Here is a 17,786-nt window from a genome sequence, read left to right as displayed (position 1 = left end):
TTGATTACATTGTGAATTAGACACAAACGGGGAAATAGTGGTTTGTTAATTTAATTTTGGACACCATTGTATTAGACTGAAACTGGTTACGCCTCTCTAATTGAAGAGAAATAGCGATTGTGCTGACTAAATCAAAAACTGTAACAGCTGTTTTCCAGGCGCCGTACTTAACTGGGCTAGTAAATTCACTTCAGACCTTAAAATGTAAACACGACAGTGAAAAAGGTCTTCGAAATTCGGTTTTCGTCTTTCGGAAGATATGTCGCATGTAAACGTAGTGATGTAAACACTTGAAAATTGGTTCTGGAAATCCGCTTCTGGTTGCCGGTTTTCCAATTCCGCCATCGATTTTTCTCTCCCATGTAAACGCAAACGGTTTTAAAATATGCTTGGTGTATCAGGTTTGTTTTGTTTTTAAGAATATTCAGCTAGTATGGACAGAGCGGATTTTTGGACGGTGAAGGGATAAAGAGAAATATTAGGCCGAAGCTGTTTCCACCTCGTGTAACTGAAGAGAAATAGCGATTGTACTGACAGAATCAGAAACTGTAACAGCTGTTTTCCGGGAGCCGTATTTAACTGGGCTACAGCACAGCCCTTTACATGTAAACACTACAAATGAGACATTGATCTTCTATCACAAATTCTACACTTTTTTCCACAATTTTTAATTGTAGCCACAAAACTACGCCACTATAAAGTTTGCAATGAGCTGGATTACGTTTTAAATGTTAAAAGAAAAAGTTGTTATATTTTTGTGAAAGCAGAGTTTACTACGACACCAAAGTATGCAAGCACCAAGTCGCAGTGGAGTAAAGTCGGCTGCGACCACGTAAGTACTTTCGTAGACGTCATCACACGTGGCCAATGAACTGAAAGCGTGGTCAACAGATGGGAATGGTAGTAGGCTGCATGTAACTGTTGATGGTGTGTGTGGGTGTAGTTTGTGCGAGTGCAAGTTGCGTTGTGAGCTGGAGACAAGAAGAATAGTTACATTTGATTGAGACCTTAGATCACAGTTGACTTTAAAATGAGATTTGTAATATTATTATCGATTTTAACAGCAGTTGTCTGCAATGATGAGGAAGAAACGGGAGCACGATTACTCATATCAAAACAGATTCTTAATAAGTATTTGGTAGAAGACATGGATATCGTAGTGAAGGTAATTATATTGCGAAACTGTATTGCTTCACGTCTACGCACATCGCTAAAGGAGTCTGTCAAACCTGATAACTGAATCGGCCTTTACTGTTATGGATTTGTTTCGTGTTGCATACTAAAGTCTGTGTAAAATTTTTCGTATTAGCATCACCCTTCGTTGAGAGGAGATAGTAATTCTTATCCTCTGACATACTGTACTGGCTATAACAGTATTTATAACCTGAGAAATTGGCCAGTGTTTTAAAAAGTACTATCGTAATTGCAGGCTAACTGAGTATAAATAATACTAAGAAATTTAGCTCTCATTGATGTTAAGTACAGAGAATTGTTTGTTTAGCTTTCTTGTTATACACCTTTCCTCAGTCCACTTTCGTGAAGTGTCTACTTCGTAAAATCTGTGGAATATGAAAGGCTGTGATGCAGTGTTCATTACTGACATTCAAGCATACCGAATAAACTGCCTGCTGCGAGATGTCAAAGACTAAATAATAGCGACTCGAAGTTTTTAGAATGTTTCCTATCAATGAGGCATACAACTGATACTGTGGCATATGTATGACTACTGTGAAACTTTGTAGGCTGTGATTTGAAGCTTATGCAGGAGTTGCTGAAGGTTATTTATTCATAAGTAATTGCGTCATGTTTACCTCATAAGTATTGTGTTATTCAAGACATAATTTTGGCTGACACCATAACTGTAGCTCTGCCACCATGTCAGAAAACTGTTTTGAAATACACTATTTTAATGTTAGGGATGGTTAAGTGGTAAACAGCTGCTCTCATTTAGTGTGTCTACACTCCCTGTGATGATCATTTCATTTTCCAATAAATTGTTACATCCCAAGTTTATTATACAGCATAAACAGGAAGTATCCCAACAAATTTCTCTGTGGCATACCTGAAGTTAGTTCTACATCTGTGAAATCTTAAAGATAATGTGCTGCTTCCTCCATACCAACTAATTATTAGCCACAAATTTCATTTGATACCTCATAAATTTGTGTATTCTGTTAATGTTGGTGTGCTGTTGAGTAAAACAGTCTGTTGCTCAATAAATACTGCGTCCACCTTACTGCATTGAACTTTGGGTTTTAGGATGCCATGAGGAGAAAAAGTGGAGTTAGTTTAGATGATGATCCCAGCATTCCTGCTTGTCAGAAAGTTAATTCTTTTCCATTTTAAAGTTTTACCATTGGTAGTACTATAATTTTATATGTATTGCCGAACACGTAGCAGCAGTCTGTATCACAATGCCTCGCATTATTTCTTGGAACGACTTTAGATGCCATAGGAAGTTACATCACAACAGCCTAAATGGCATATCAACGTAATTGCTCGGGTGTACACGAGTTTTATCATGAGAGCTACCTCTCATAGGTCTAACAATGTAGTATGGTGTTATTCAGCAACATATTTCAGTGGTGAATGTGTTAGATTCCAGATTCATCTTTTACATTATTAGAATGTTTACTTTCCTTTAACAGATGATTACATTCAGCTGTGTGAAGACTCTGGTGGTTGGTTTTGGTGTGTCACTGAAGTCTTAAAGAACCATCCTTTCATATGGATAGCTCCTTTTTTAATTGTTGCATTAATTTGCTTCCAAAAAATGCCCATACAGACACTTGGACATGAAAGGTGTATTACAGGTAATTTTGACAATTCAGAGTATACATTGGTTTGTCATACCCTTAACTGAAGTTACATAGGTTTAACAAATGACAGCCCCTGACATTAATGCAAAAGATGAGAAAATTATTGACAAAGTGCGGATTACAGAAGCGTCCAATTCCTACTGTCTGCTTTGAGACAGACATCACCAATATGGCAGAAACAAACATTGTCAACGTCTCCAATATGGCGTGAATGACGTCATTACATAAGCAAGACAACAAACACATCTCCCTCTCCAAAAATACACTCCTGGAAATGGAAAAAAGAACACATTGACACCGGTGTGTCAGACCCACCATACTTGCTACGGACACTGCGAGAGGGCTGTACAAGCAATGATCACACGCACGGCACAGCGGACACACCAGGACCCGCGGTGTTGGCCGTCGAATGGCGCTAGCTGCGCAGCATTTGTGCACCGCCGCCGTCAGGGTCAGCCAGTTTGCCGTGGCATACGGAGCTCCATCGCAGTCTTTAACACTGGTAGCATGCCGCGACAGCGTGGACGTGAACCATATGTGCAGTTGACGGACTTTGAGCGAGGGCGTATAGTGGGCATGCGGGAGGCCGGGTGGACGTACCGCCGAATTGCTCAACACGTGGGGCGTGAGGTCTCCACAGTACATCGATGTTGTCGCCAGTGGTCGGCGGAAGGTGCACGTGCCCGTCGACCTGGGACCGGACCGCAGCGATGCACGGATGCACGCCAAGACCGTAGGATCCTACGCAGTGCCGTAGGGGACCGCACCGCCACTTCCCAGCAAATTAGGGACACTGTTGCTCCTGAGGTATCGGCGAGGACCATTCGCAACCGTCTCCACGAAGCTGGGCTACGGTCCCGCACACCGTTAGGCCGTCTTCCACTCACGCCCCAACATCGTGCAGCCCGCCTCCAGTGGTGTCGCGACAGGCGTGAATGGAGGGACGAATGGAGACGTGTCGTCTTCAGCGATGAGAGTCGCTTCTGCCTTGGTGCCAATGATGGTCGTATGCGTGTTTGGCGCCGTGCAGGTGAGCGCCACAATCAGGACTGCATACGACCGAGGCACACAGGGCCAACACCCGGCATCATGGTGTGGGGAGCGATCTCCTACACTGGCCGTACACCACTGGTGATCGTCGAGGGGACACTGAATAGTGCACGGTACATCCAAACCGTCATTGAACCCATCGTTCTACCATTCCTAGACCGGCAAGGGAACTTGCTGTTCCAACAGGACAATGCACGTCCGCATGTATCCCGTGCCACCCAACGTGCTCTAGAAGGTGTAAGCCAACTACCCTGGCCAGCAAGATCTCCGGATCTGTCCCCCATTGAGCATGTTCGGGACTGGATGAAGCGTCGTCTCACGCGGTCTGCACGTAGAGCACGAACGCTGGTCCAACTGAGGCGCCAGGTGGAAATGGCATGGCAAGCCGTTCCACAGGACTACATCCAGCATCTCTACGATCGTCTCCATGGGAGAATAGCAGCCTGCATTGCTGCGAAAGGTGGATATACACTGTACTAGTGCCGACATTGTGCATGCTCTGTTGCCTGTGTCTATGTGCCTGTGGTTCTGTCAGTGTGATCATGTGATGTATCTGACCCCAGGAAAGTGTCAATAAAGTTTCCCCTTCCTGGGACAATGAATTCACGGTGTTCTTATTTCAATTTCCAGGAGTGTATAATCAAACTAACAGGACCAGTGCGGGAAATTGGGGGTTTTTGGGTGGGGACAAACATAAATATAAATATGTACACACACACACACACACACACACCACGATCCCAAACCACATGAAACATGGAAATACGGAAGCGTCCGATCCTGCCTGTCTGCTTTGACCCATGACGTCACAAATATGGCGGAAACAAAACCAAACACACACACTTTCCACAAGAAGCCTAATGACACTAACGGGACAAGCGCGGGAAATGGAGTGTTTTGGGTGGGGGGCAAACTAAATATAAACAAATTTAGACGCCTTGCGTAGCTACAACGTGTAAGTGAAGACAGCCATGCATGAATACCCTCCCACCTCCCCAGGGGTCGTAACGCCTGCAACCCATAGAAGATAAAGATGCTTCAGTAGCTGATTAGTGTTATTTGTCTTTAAAAAAAAAAAAAATCTCACGGGATAGAACGAACAGATCAGAAAGATAAATATAATAAACTAAAACAGAAACTGGAGGAAACAGATAATTAAAATAAGTAATAAGTGTTTTTAAATTAAAAAAAAAAAAAAAAATCTCACGAGATAGAATGAACAGATCAGAAAAGTATATAAAATAAGATGAAACAGAACTGGAGACAGCCACACTCAAACCAAACTCCGCGCCGTCATGACATCACACGAAAACACCCTTACGTCATGGGTCAAAGCCGACGCGTGGGATGGGACACTTCTGTCGACCCTGAAACATTACATAAAACACCACAAAATTCTGCTACACTTACAATATCGACAGGAATTGATCACTTCCCTTCACCTACATAGCTCAACCGCAATTGTCGATACTACAAAATAAAAACCAACTACTCCAAAAATTATAATTACACCACAACTATGGATACCACAAAACCAACACCTAAAACAGCAAAAATTTTAATCCGACACTTCCCTTGACATATGTAGGTCAACAGCAGCTCACGATACCAAACACATGCAATAAATAACACCAACCCAACAACACCCCACCGAACATCATAACGCGGGAACAATAGACCCAAAAAAATGGCTACTTACCACAAAAAAGTTCCGGCACTACACATTAGGTCAGCTACACACACAAAACTCGTATATTCTGCTTGCATACACTGCATTTCACTATCTCAGCCACAAACCCAAAAAGTTGCAGAAACTTAATCACAGACAATATCCTGTCCCCCATTTCACCCCGCAGACGCACTATATTAAACTTACCTAACAAAAGAAATGACAAATTGAATTAAACGACTTACTGTGCGACGTACAGCAAACTAATGATGTCAGACGACACCGCAATAACGTAAACACAACGGAAACTTAATTCTTAACTCACTGAAACTAATTTCTGTTCTTCTATAACAGTCAAGACTGATAAATGCTGGCATCAGCCTCCTATGTGGCTACTGTCCTCCTCTGGAAACAGCTGAGTGAGGCTTCCCAGTTAAGTTTTATCTATTGTGAAATGGAATCCTACAGTGAACCTTTCACTGAATGGAAACTACTTCTGGCCGTTTCCTCTTCTCATATTTCAGCCCCTGGCCTCAATTCCATCCACAACCCATTACTTCAGCACCTCAATACTTACCTCCGCGTTGGCCAGGTTTCCCCTACTTTTTCTGTATGTTTTGTCTGGACTTTTATACCATTTTGTTTCCCCTTTTCTTGCACCTTCTTCCTTTAGTGTTGTTCCCATTGTGTTGTGATGCGGGTATCAGGATTCGTTGGCAGCAGTGTCAGTGATCTGTTCTGAGTGCCTCTGGGTGCCCTCTGCACTCGTCTCCCCCCCCCCCCCCCCCCCTCCTTTCCATGTTTTTTCTCTGCCATGATGTTCCTTCTGCCTGATTGTTTGCATGTTTTCCTTTCCCATTGACTGGGCTATGCTGTTGGTGTTATTCCTCTTTAGTTTGTGCCACTTTGAATCATGGCACCAATAGCGTCACTGTTTGCCACTCCTCCCCTCCCCAAAATCCATCGGTGACCGTCTAAGTGTTCTGCCAATAAAACCCAGTCTGTGGTTCATCTTCCCCACAAGATAGTTTTCCTAATTGTTCAAAGTTCGTTCATGATTTTAATTCTTGGATATTTAGTTGAATTGACAGCCTGTAGGTTTGTGTGATTTATCATGTAACCAAAATTTAACAGATTTAATTTCACACTCATGTGAATGACTTGACAATTTTTATTATTTTAGAGTCAATTTTTACTTTTCACACCATAAAGATATCTTGTCCAAATCATTTTGCAATTGGTTTTGACCTTCTGATGACTGTACTAGATGCTAAATGGCAGCATCATCAGCAAACAATCTAAGAGGGCTGCTCAAACTGCTTCCTGAATAATTTACATAGATTAGAAGCAGCAGAGGGCCTATACCATTCCTTGGGAAAAAACCTGTACTTGACGACTTTCTGCCAGTTACTGCAAACTGTGACCTTTCTGATAGGGAATCACAAATCCAGTCACACAGTTGAGATGATGATCCATTGGCATGCAATTTGATTAGAAGCCACTTGTGAGGAGCACTGTCAAAAGCGTTCTGGAAATCCAGAAATAACGGCACATTACTTAAAGTGAAATAAAGATCTCCTTGATACCAGTTTAAAACCCCCCACGGGGCTCGCCACTCTTTGGCGGGCTCATGCTTGGCTACCATGGGGCCCCAGCCTTTACAGCATTTTTTCCCTTCCGTGCTGCATGTCTATCCTCTTGCTATTCTTTTCCTCTTCCTTGGGTAACATGTCTGGGGTGTTATTAGGGGTGTTCTGCATTGTCTGTTGCTGACTTAAGAACAGTCTCACCATTGTTTTTTTTTTTTTTGTCCCTTTTCCTTTCTTTGTTTCTCTTCTCTCGTTCGCATCGGCGTTTGAGGTTCCTCTTTTTCTTCTTCCTCCCAGTGCACTCCTGAAGGCCAACCCACGCATCTGACTCATGACAGGTGACTGGTTTACATGTAATCCCCATTCCCGGGTTGGGTTTGCATGTACCTCCAGTTGGGGAAGGAGCACGCTGTCGGAGACACTGGCAATCATGGGGATTTCCTCGCAGTGAGTCAATCATCTTTACAATTAACGTCTACAAAACGTAAACGTAAAGAGGCTAATGATTCAAAGATAGTTCCCACTGCACCATGGTTCCTCGTGGTCTCGCGTACTGAAGACGGTCAGTTCTTCCCCACGGTAAATACATTTATTATTCAGAAAGGTGTTGGTGCAATTGCTGGCCCTGTGAAATCCTGCTCTCGTTTACGGAATGGCACTTCTGATTCTCAAGTAGAAAAACTGCTTGCCGCCTCGCTTCTCCAAGGCTACCCTGTTTGTGTCGAGACCCATAGAACTTTGAATTCTTTCCATGGTGTAATTTACACCAGGCTGCTCAACGGTCTAACCAAGCCTGAAATCCAATCTTACCTCTCTGATCAGGGTGTCATTGCGGCCCATCATGTAATGAAAAAGGTAGATTCCTCCTTAGTTCCCACCCACACTCTTCTGCTCACCTTTGATAGGATGGTGCTGCCGTCCAAGATCAAAGCAGGCTATGAAATTATCACAGTCTGGGCATACATTCTGAACCCGATGCACTGCTACCACTGTCTTCGTTTCAACCACACTAGAACATCTTGTTGACACCCAGGCAAATCTGTAACCTGTGGTAGGGATGCGTCAGCCTCCTCCTCCCCACTGTATCAGCTTCAATGGCGGCCATGCCACTGCCTCTCAGGATTGTTCCATGTATCTGGATGAGCGGGCTGTCCAAGAGATCCAGATAAAGGAAAGAGTGCCTTACCCAGTCGCTTGCAAGTTACTGGATAGTTCTGTTCTTGCTGCCTCTCGCTCCACGAAAGACATGGCCACGCAGACATGCGACCTCAAATTCAGCTGTGAGGTTGTGAAATAGCCCAGTGTCAAGGTAGCATTGCCATCCCCCTGCCCAGCTGTGCAATAAGCATCAAACTCTCACCTCAAGGGACAAAACCACCAACTACACAACCGGTAGGTCGGAAAGGACAGGAGGAGTACTCCCGTGTAGTTTTCCTCCGTCCCTCCAGCCAAACAACAACCGGGTCTTCCTCTAACTGGAATGGCTCGACGAAGTCGATAAAGGGCAAATGATCTTCTCCTTCAGAAACTCAAAGATCCTCTTAGACGTTGTTGCCATGTGGTACCTTAGCCTGGCCGGCCTCTGTATCGTCGACGCGCACCACCAACTGTTTTTCAGCGTTGGACTCCACAGACCGACCGCACAAGCAAGTCGATGCTTCTGTGGACCCCATGGAGCAGGATCCTCCTGCTTCTGTGCCCTGTAGTAGCAACTCTGCACCGGCTGTCACTCGGCAGCTGCCGAGTTGACACTCCATCTCTTCATCACAAGTGTCCTCCAATGGAACATTCGCGGCCTTTGGTTCCACAAAGAGGATTTACGGCTGCTCTTAGCATCACAGCATCCTCTTGTACTCTGCCTCCAGGAAACAAAATTGCACCCTCAAGACTGTTGAGCTTTCACATTACTTACCGATTCGTTTTGACCGTCCCCCTGAGGTCAGCATCCCATCTTATGGGGGGGGCGGTCATGCTGCTCTTGTGGAATGATTCATAGTAAACCAATCTCCCTGAATACCCACCTTAAAGCTGTTGCAGTTTGCCTTATTCTTCCCCACCTGACTTTTTCCCTCTGTATCATTTGTGTCCCTCCGTTATACGATGTCACCAGGGCAGCTACCTCCCCCATTTTTGCTACTCGGTGACTTTCATGTGCATCATCCCCTTTGGAGTTCTCCCAGGACCTGTCAGAGAGGTGCCCTCTTGGCTGACCTTAACCAACTTAACCTCTTCTGCCTTAACACTGGAGCACCCACTTTCCTATCTGACTCCTCACACACCTATTCCCATTTGGACCTATCCTTTTACACTGCCCAGCTTCCCATCGTATTAAGTAATCCATTCTTTCTGACAGCTACTCAAGCGACCATTTCCCGTGTGCTATCCGTTTGCTGACTCCCACCCCATCTGCATGCTCGCCCAGATGGCAGCTTACTAAGGCTGACTGGCAGCTTTACTCCACCCTGGCAACCTTCGAAGAACAAGATTTCCCCAGTTGTGATGGCCAGGTGGAGTATCTCACAAATTTTATCCTTACTGCTGCAGAATGTTCCATTCCTTGCACGTCCTCTTTACTAGGTGGACTGAGGCAAGCTGTGACACAATTCGTGCATGCAGACGTGCTTTCCACATTTTTAACCATCATCCTATGATGGCAAACTGTACTCATTATAAACAGGTGAGTGCAGCATGTCGTCACGTTCTTCGGTGTAACAGAAGAGCTAGCTGGATTTCATTCACTCATTCTTTTGACTGTTCCACCCCTTCCTCTGTCACGTGGGCCAACCTCCAACAGCTCTCTGGGACCAAGTTCCATTCCCCAACTTCCTGCCTGACAGTTGCATGTGATGTTATTGTGGACCCTATTGTTGCTCCAACATCTTGGGCCACCATTTTGCAGAAGTTTCGAGCTCTTTCCTCTATCACCCTGCCTTCCTCCATCGGAAGTGAGTGGAGGAGGCACAGGCAACACCCTTGTCTTCTCAGAATTGAGTGCTACAATGCCGCCTTGACTATGAGGGAGCTAGATAATGCATTCAGTTCATCTCGATCCTCCACCCCAGGGTCAGACACCATCCACATTCAGATGTTGCAGCACCTTTCTCTTGCGGGTAAGCACTTTCTGCTTACCACATATAACTGCATCTGGGCAGAGGGCACATTTCTTGGACGCTGGCATAAAGCCACTTTCGTACCCACACCTAAGCCTGGTGAGGACAAAAACCTTCCTGCTAGCTATCACCCTATCTCTCTTACCAGCTGTGTTTGCAAGGTGGTGAAACATATGATTTATGCCCAGCTGGTATGGTGGCTCGAGTCTCGCAATTTACTGACGTTTTGCAGTTCACCATCTCGTTACTTTGTCTACCCATGTCATGAATGGTCTTTTGCAGAAATCCCAGACTGTGGCCATGTTTTTCAATTTGGAGAAGGCATACAACACCTGCTGGAGAACTGGTATCCTCCATACTCTTTACATGTGGGGCTTCCATGGTCACCTGCCTTGTTTCCTTCGGGCATTTTTAAAAGACGGAGTTTACAAGTTGCGTGTGGGTACTACCTTGTCGGACACCTTTATCCAGGAAAACGGTGTGCCTCATGGGTCCCTCCTGAGCGTCGTCCTCTTTGCTATCGCCATTAACCCTATAATGGCCTGTCTCCTGCCGGCATCTCCGGCTCCCTCTTTGTTGATGATTTTGCCATCTATTGCAGTTCTCCATGGACCTGTCTCACTGAGCGACGTCTTCAGTGATGTCTTGATCATCTTTACTGCTGGAGCATCAACAATGGCTTTCAATTTTCCACTGAAAAAACTGTTCGTATGAATTTCTGGTGACCCAAGTGGTTTCTCCCACCAACTTTACATTTTGGGCCTCTTTCCCTTCTATTCGTTGAAAGTACAAAATTTCTGGGGCTCATGCTGAATAGGAAACACTCTTGGTCTTCCCATGTCTCTTAACTGGCAGCCCGCTGTACACAGTTCCTCAGTGTTCTCAATTGTACTTTCTGGGGTGCTGATTGAACCACTCTCTTCAGTTTGTACTGGTCCCTTGTCCGTTCAAAACTTGACTATGTGTGCTTTGTTTATGCTTCTGCATGCCCATCCCTCCTACGCTGTCTGAACACTATCCACCATCATGGCATCCATTTGGTCAAGGGCGCCTTTTACACTATCCTGGTTGAGAGTTTGTATGCTGAAACTGCTGAGCCACCACTGTCCTACTGCCGTGACTTTCTCCTCAGTAGGTATGCATATGTTGCCACCCATCCTGTGCCTTCGTTGGTGATTCCTTTGATCGGCAGTATGGGGTGCATCCCTCTTCTCTGTTGCTATGGCGGCTTAACTTCACACTACCTGCAACTTCCCTGGTGGGTATGAACCCTTCACCACCTTGGATTCTTAACCTTGGCCTTCATTCACTTTCTGAGGACACTACTCCAGCCTCAGTCTACCACCTTCAGTTTCATGACCTTCACATGGACTGTCATGATAGTCCCTTTGTATACATTGATGGCTCTCGGACTGACTGTGGGGTTGGTTGTGCATTTGTCATTGGCAACTGTATCCTTCGATGTCGGCTTCCAGCACCATACAGTATTTACAGCCGAGCTCTTCGCCATGTATGAGGCCACAGAGTACATCTGGCGAAACATTTTCAATTGCGTCCTCTGCTCAGACTCGCTCAGCACCCTTCAAAGTCTGTGTGCGCTGTACACCTCTCGTCCCTTATTGCAGTGGGTCCAGGAAAACTGTCACTTGCTCACTCTTGGTGGAGCCAGTGTGATGTTTCTGTGGGTACCTGGTCATGTCAGTCTGCCAGGAAATGAGGCTGCTGCTAAGGCTGCCGTCCTCGTACCTCAGCCCGCGAGTGCCTATATTCCCTCCGATCTATGTTGCTGTCTGTCAGACGGTGGTGTCCCTTTGGCATCGCCAATGGTCCTCTCTTCACGGGAATAAGCTCCAGCTTATTAAGCATCTCCCAGCAGCTTGGATGACCACCTCTCAGCCCTCCCACCCAGAGGTCATATTACCAGGCTGTGTATTGGGCTCTGCCCTTTTAGCCATTGCTAAGTGGTGCTACCCCATCACTTTGTACACATTGTGCTTAAGTTTTAACTGTCCGCCACTTCCTGATGGAATGCCCATTTTTTTTAACCGTTTGTATCCTCTTGGGTTTGCCATCTGATTTATTGGCCATTTTAGCAAATGACACGCAGGCCAAAGCAATATGGCGAAGGCCATTTAATTTTTAGTTTTGGACCTCTGTTTCTGTATGGTGCCTTTTTAGCCCATTTTCTACATGCTTGTTTTTAGATGTCTTCTATTATGTCAATTGGGACTGACCTAGAGTCATTTTTTAACTCCTCTTTGTCTTCATGTTCTATAGTTTCGACTTGGGCGCGTATGACCCCAGTTCTTTTTTGCGCCCCAAAACAAAACCAAACCACCTTAAAACTGTTAACATCAGTAATTAGAGATAGACTGCAGAATGATACAGAAATAGCAGAGCAGTAGCAAGAATTTGTGAGAAAACTGGAGCACAGTAGATGCTTTGCTTTCACTTTGACAGATGTAGAGAAGTCTATAGAATTTAATAACAGCCTATCGCTGTTACATTGACTTGGCAAAAGCTTTTGATACGATAGAAAAAACTGACGAGAGTACCAATGGTTTTGGTGAAAATCATGGAAGATATACAAGAGTTGGAACTTAAATAGTGGCAACTATTTATTCACAACCAATACAAAAGAGTTACATGTTTTCACCTGTTACTGTCCTTCAAAGTAGTCACCAGCGTTGTGTAGAACCCGTTGCCAGCGATGTGGAAGGCGTAGTATACTGTTAGCAGAGCCTGTGCTGTTGATGGTGCGAATGGAGGGGTCTACTGCCTGCCGAATCTCTGGAACTGTTCTGAAGCGAATGCCACGAAGTGGTTCCTTCATCTTTGGAATCAAATCAAAGTCACAAGGACTTAAGTCTGGGGAGTGCGGTGGATGGTACAGTACTTCAGAGTCCCATTGACCGAACAGAGCAGCCACAGCTTGTGCTGTATGTTCCGCGCATTGTCGTGCAAAATCATGGGTGGGTTGCTGTCAGTGCGCAGTATTACTATTTGTTTTTGGAGCATCACCTGTGATCTGCTTTGTGAAAGAAGCGGCAACACTTGTGACATTGATTTGATTCCAAAGATGACGGGACCACTTCGTGGCATTCACTTGAGTACTGTTCCAGAGATTAGACAGGCAGTAGACTGTTTCATTTGCACCATCAACAGAACAGGCTCTGCTAACTGTATACTACGCTTTCCACATCGCAGGCAATGAGCTCTACACAACATTGGTGACTACTTTGAAGAACAGTAACAGGTGCAAACATGTAACTCATATGCATTGGTTGTGAATAAATAGTTGCCACTATTTAAGTTCCAACCGTCGTATATAAAGGTAGTCAAACAAGAATTAAAACACGTGGATTCACCAGTAAAGTTATACTAGATAGAGGAATTTGACAAGGACTCATTAAGCCTGGACTGCTGTTCAGCTTAATAATGGATCACATATTGATACTGTAAGAAAGGAACTGGGTTGTGAAATGGGAAATAAAGTTATAAATATGATACTGCTGCTGCTGATGTACCAGTTGCAAGTGAGGTTAAGTTACAAAGGTTGCTTTACCAATTTAATAAAACAGCTAAGCTGTATACCATGGAAATATCATCTTGTTAGATGTATGGTAATATCAAAAACACCTGTAAGATGTAAATTAGCAGTAGATGGTGTCAGTTGAACAAGTGATGAGCTTTAATTATCTAGGGCCTGTTATCACTGACTCTAAAGATTTAACCAGGGATGTAAAAAATGGTGACAGAAGTAACCAGATGCCTGCAAAATACTGTACGGAGAAACAAATTTGACAACTGAGAGAAAAATACAGAAAACAATGGTGCATCCTGTTAAGACACTAGCAGTTGAAGACAGATCCAAGAAGTAACAATGTTAGACAAAAGAGCAAATGTATCAATAAGGGAACAGCATGAAATAAAAGATATAAATAAATGGATGAAGACAAGAAAAAGAAATTTAAATGACCGTGTGGAAAAGATGGATTCCAGAAGACTAGTTAAAATTTGTAAATATGGATGATAACCCAAGCGATGGGACACAGTTTGTCAGATACATCTGTGGAATGAGGCAGACAAACAGGGGCAACCTGAGTCAGCAGAAAAAGAATAAAGAGCTAGTTGTATTTCAGAACAGTAATAGCTTCTGAATCCATGCTGTGTCATTGATTGTTATCTTAGAGGTAACTCATAATGTTAGAGCACAGCATATGTTCCAAAATCCTAATGCACATCAAAATCAGTGACATGCATCTGTTGTTCAGTTGATGACTACTCTTTCTTTTCTTGGTTATTGATGAGCCCTGTGCAACATTTCTGTCTTTTGGTACATATCGTTTGTTGAGTGAGCAGTTGTACACAATTGTGAGGTGTGGTGGTGTTATACAAAGGTAACTTGAAAGGTTGTTGGATTGGAATAGAAACAAACAATTTACCTCATTGAAACTTTAGTGTAGTCTGTCTGTTTGCTAATGCACTAGTTCAGTAAATGTTCCAATGTGTTGATCCCATCTCAAAAACTAAATTCCTCTGTGACTGCAAAATAAACATCAACTTTGACTGCCAATTATTCATTTGAATATAATCTCCATCTACTAAGGAAAGTTTTTAGTTCGGGTAAGAGATGAAAGTCTCATGGAGCCAAATCAGTGAATTAGGTGTGTGTGACAACACATTGTATGTATATTAGTTCATGTATTTTTGCCATGGCAATGACATTTGTGGTTGGGTGTGCGATGTCTTGATGGATGGTGATTTTCTTCCTTGCCAAACCGGGCGTTTCTTCACATATCTATTTCTGTAGTTGATCGAGGAGGTTAGTTTAGTATTGCCTTGTAATTGTTTGACCAGTGGGAAGATTATCAGGAGAATCCATTTCGCATTCTGGTTGGCACCAAGCCCCTTCTGGCCCACCGTACTGCCTTTCTTTGCTGGTGGTGAGTCAACATTTCCACTGCTGTGAATGTTGTTTGACTATGGGGTGTAGTAGTGGACCCAAGTTTCATCTGGGATCACAAACTGATGCAAAAAATCTTGTTGATTGCACTGAAAATGGGTCAAACATTGTTTAGACATTTCCCATCTGCTGCTTTCTGGTCCTACATTAAAATTTGTGTTGCTCACATAGCATGTACTTTTCTCATATCCAATTCCAATATGATATACCCATTCTGATGACATCCTTACAGCTTCAGCAATTTCTCGCACTTTTTCGACAATCCTCAATGACCATTTTGTGCAGTTTTGCAATTATTTCCGCATCTCAAGTTTAAAGTTGTTTGCCCTCTTGGCAGCAGTTGACCATGAAGGAGCAGACTTCTCCTGTGTGTTCTGAAAATTGGAATGAACGTCCTTTTTCTTAACTTTCTATGCGAAGTATGGTACTTAATCACTGCTCAAATCTCAGTTTTTTCCCCGTCTTCATTAATCACTACACAGGAGCAACAGACATGTGCATCGCAGATATCTACCTGAAGCACAGATGTGTCACATGTTTACTTGTAAAGGACGGCCTATTATTACACTGGAAGCGTGTTGTGCTAGCGCTGAAATCTGGTGGTGATTGTGCAAAGTTTTCAAACTGCCCTTCTGTCAGCACACTTTGAAAGGAACCTAGTTAGTATTCAATCTGGACTAGAAGAGTTGTCTTTATTAAGTGATTTAAGTTGCTTCATTATACCAATGATATTGACTAAGATACTGATGTTGGCAGTTGTTTCTAATTCAAATCCTGGAAAATTTACTCCATCTTCTTTAGTGAAAGAATTTTGGAAAACTCCACTTCAGTGGCATTGTCATTGTACCTGGGCTCATGTGGCAATATGATGTCATTATAGACACCATAAAACGTTAAAAATCTGAATATTAGACCAAGGTGGGGAAAACAGAGGTTTTCATTTGGTATGTGAATATCACTATGGAATCCGTAACAAAGAAAATTTGTCATAGTGAATTTGTTTTCACCAACTTGCAACCAAAATACCTTATTCCTTGTGATCTAGATCTCCAATATCTGTCACAAACCTCTCACCCCACCCCACCACAGGAAAGGGGTGTTAGGCATAACAGCAGTGTCATGCTTGATACAGTTACATGATAGTTAAATATTAATTTTTGTGGTGTTCTTATTCATTTGTGTTTGTGCATGCATGTGTTCATACTGTTAAAATAATTTACATATTTTTGCAGTACACCTTGTACAATGTTGGTACAAGTGCAGCACTGGGCATCCAGCTGACTGACAATAGCTTTCATCCAGACTCTTTTGCTGTCGTTGGTGGTCAGCTGAGTATCAAGCTGGACAGAATTGCACCAGGCACTAATGTGTCACATGTTGTGGTTGTGAGACCAAAGAAATTTGGATACTTCAATTTTACAGCTGCTGAAGTTAATTACCTGCCATCGGAAGAAGTCTCAGAAGTAAGCAGATTGCACTTTCATTGGTACCACCCAGTAATTTTTAGTTACAGTGTTCCATCCTGAACTGGTAAACTCAGTTACTGAATCAGGCTCAGCTACTGTAACAGTTAACTGTGTTAGAAATTGTTCAGATTGTTGGTAAAAAATTTGGTTTTCTGAGTTTTTTGATTGAATTCATTGGTTGCTTTTCGTAAATGCAATATAGTCAAGAATTCTAATTTGTTCGTGCATGTTTTAAGAGGCATTGATTGCAATGTTAAATGCTTTGTTGTAATTTCATGTATAAACAAATAAGAAATGATATTGCATGTTTGGCATTCTGAACTTGTCTGTTGTAACTGTTGTTGAAACTGTCATATCTGTAGTATTAATTGGTGATCTGTCATTAATTAATTTACATTAACAGTTGCAGGTTGCTGCAACAAGTGAACCTGGTGAGGGACTGATAATCCCCTTCAAGGATTATGATAAGAAGTTCTCACCCCATGTTGTAAGTGTTTATAATATTTACTTACTAAAATACTGGTTGAATTGACTTCTCTCTCTCTCTCTCTCTCTCTCTCTCTCTCTCTCTCTCTCTCTCTCTCTGGCACAAATATAAATTTGAGAACTGCCTTTGTTGTTGCAGTTGGACTGGGGAGCATTTGCCGTTATGACCATGCCATCACTGGCTATTCCTTTCCTTCTGTGGTACTCGAGTAAGTCAAAATATGAGAAGCTGACCAAGACAAAGAAGGAGAAAGGAGTGAAGGAGTAACTGTTCAATCACAGTTGTTTGCAGTCAAACAGAATTTTGATAATAAAATTAATTTATAAGACTGAAAACGTTTTATTTTATTTATTTATTTATTTTTTTTTTTGAAAGGATAACCTATGTATTTACAGAAACAGCATTGAATTATATCTTTCCAGTGTAACTCCTATTGAAGCTTGTCAGTAACATCATAAGAAAGCCTCCAAAGATAGATCCTGGATGGACAGATACTTTAGATTTGGCCCCTCTATTGACACCATACTCACTGCCCCCAGTTGTAACAAAGCTTGAAAGAAACTCTTAGCTCTATTAATATGTTTCACAATCTTTGTCATCATCCAACAATTTATTGGGATTATTACAGTA

At 43.1% G+C, this 17,786-nt stretch overlaps 1 protein-coding gene across 1 annotated transcript; it reads left to right on the top strand.

Annotated features, from left to right (window-relative positions):
* The first annotated feature begins 846 nt into the window (after positions 1–846).
* Positions 847–17,491, top strand: LOC126263673 (translocon-associated protein subunit beta). Its single transcript, XM_049960789.1, has 4 exons — positions 847–1,165; positions 16,436–16,666; positions 17,073–17,156; positions 17,295–17,491. The coding sequence occupies exons 1-4, from the start codon at positions 1,031–1,033 to the stop codon at positions 17,421–17,423; spliced, it is 579 nt and encodes a 192-aa protein (XP_049816746.1). The 5' UTR covers positions 847–1,030; the 3' UTR covers positions 17,424–17,491.
* The last annotated feature ends 295 nt before the right edge of the window (positions 17,492–17,786 follow it).

This window comes from Schistocerca nitens, chromosome 6 (assembly GCF_023898315.1).
Source record: "Schistocerca nitens isolate TAMUIC-IGC-003100 chromosome 6, iqSchNite1.1, whole genome shotgun sequence".
NCBI classification, from domain to species: domain Eukaryota; kingdom Metazoa; phylum Arthropoda; class Insecta; order Orthoptera; family Acrididae; genus Schistocerca; species Schistocerca nitens.
Note: the sequence above shows the minus strand (reverse complement) of the source record. Positions and strands in the feature narration are given on the sequence as shown.

Bases quoted from the DNA above. Each gene is read 5' to 3' on its own strand.
- LOC126263673 (XM_049960789.1), top strand. From the start codon at position 1,031: ATGAGATTTGTAATATTATTATCGATTTTAACAGCAGTTGTCTGCAAT. The intron at 1,166-16,435 runs GTAATTATATTG...ATATTTTTGCAG, and splicing joins ACATGGATATCGTAGTGAAG to TACACCTTGTACAATGTTGG. The intron at 17,157-17,294 runs GTAAGTGTTTAT...TTGTTGTTGCAG, and splicing joins AGAAGTTCTCACCCCATGTT to TTGGACTGGGGAGCATTTGC.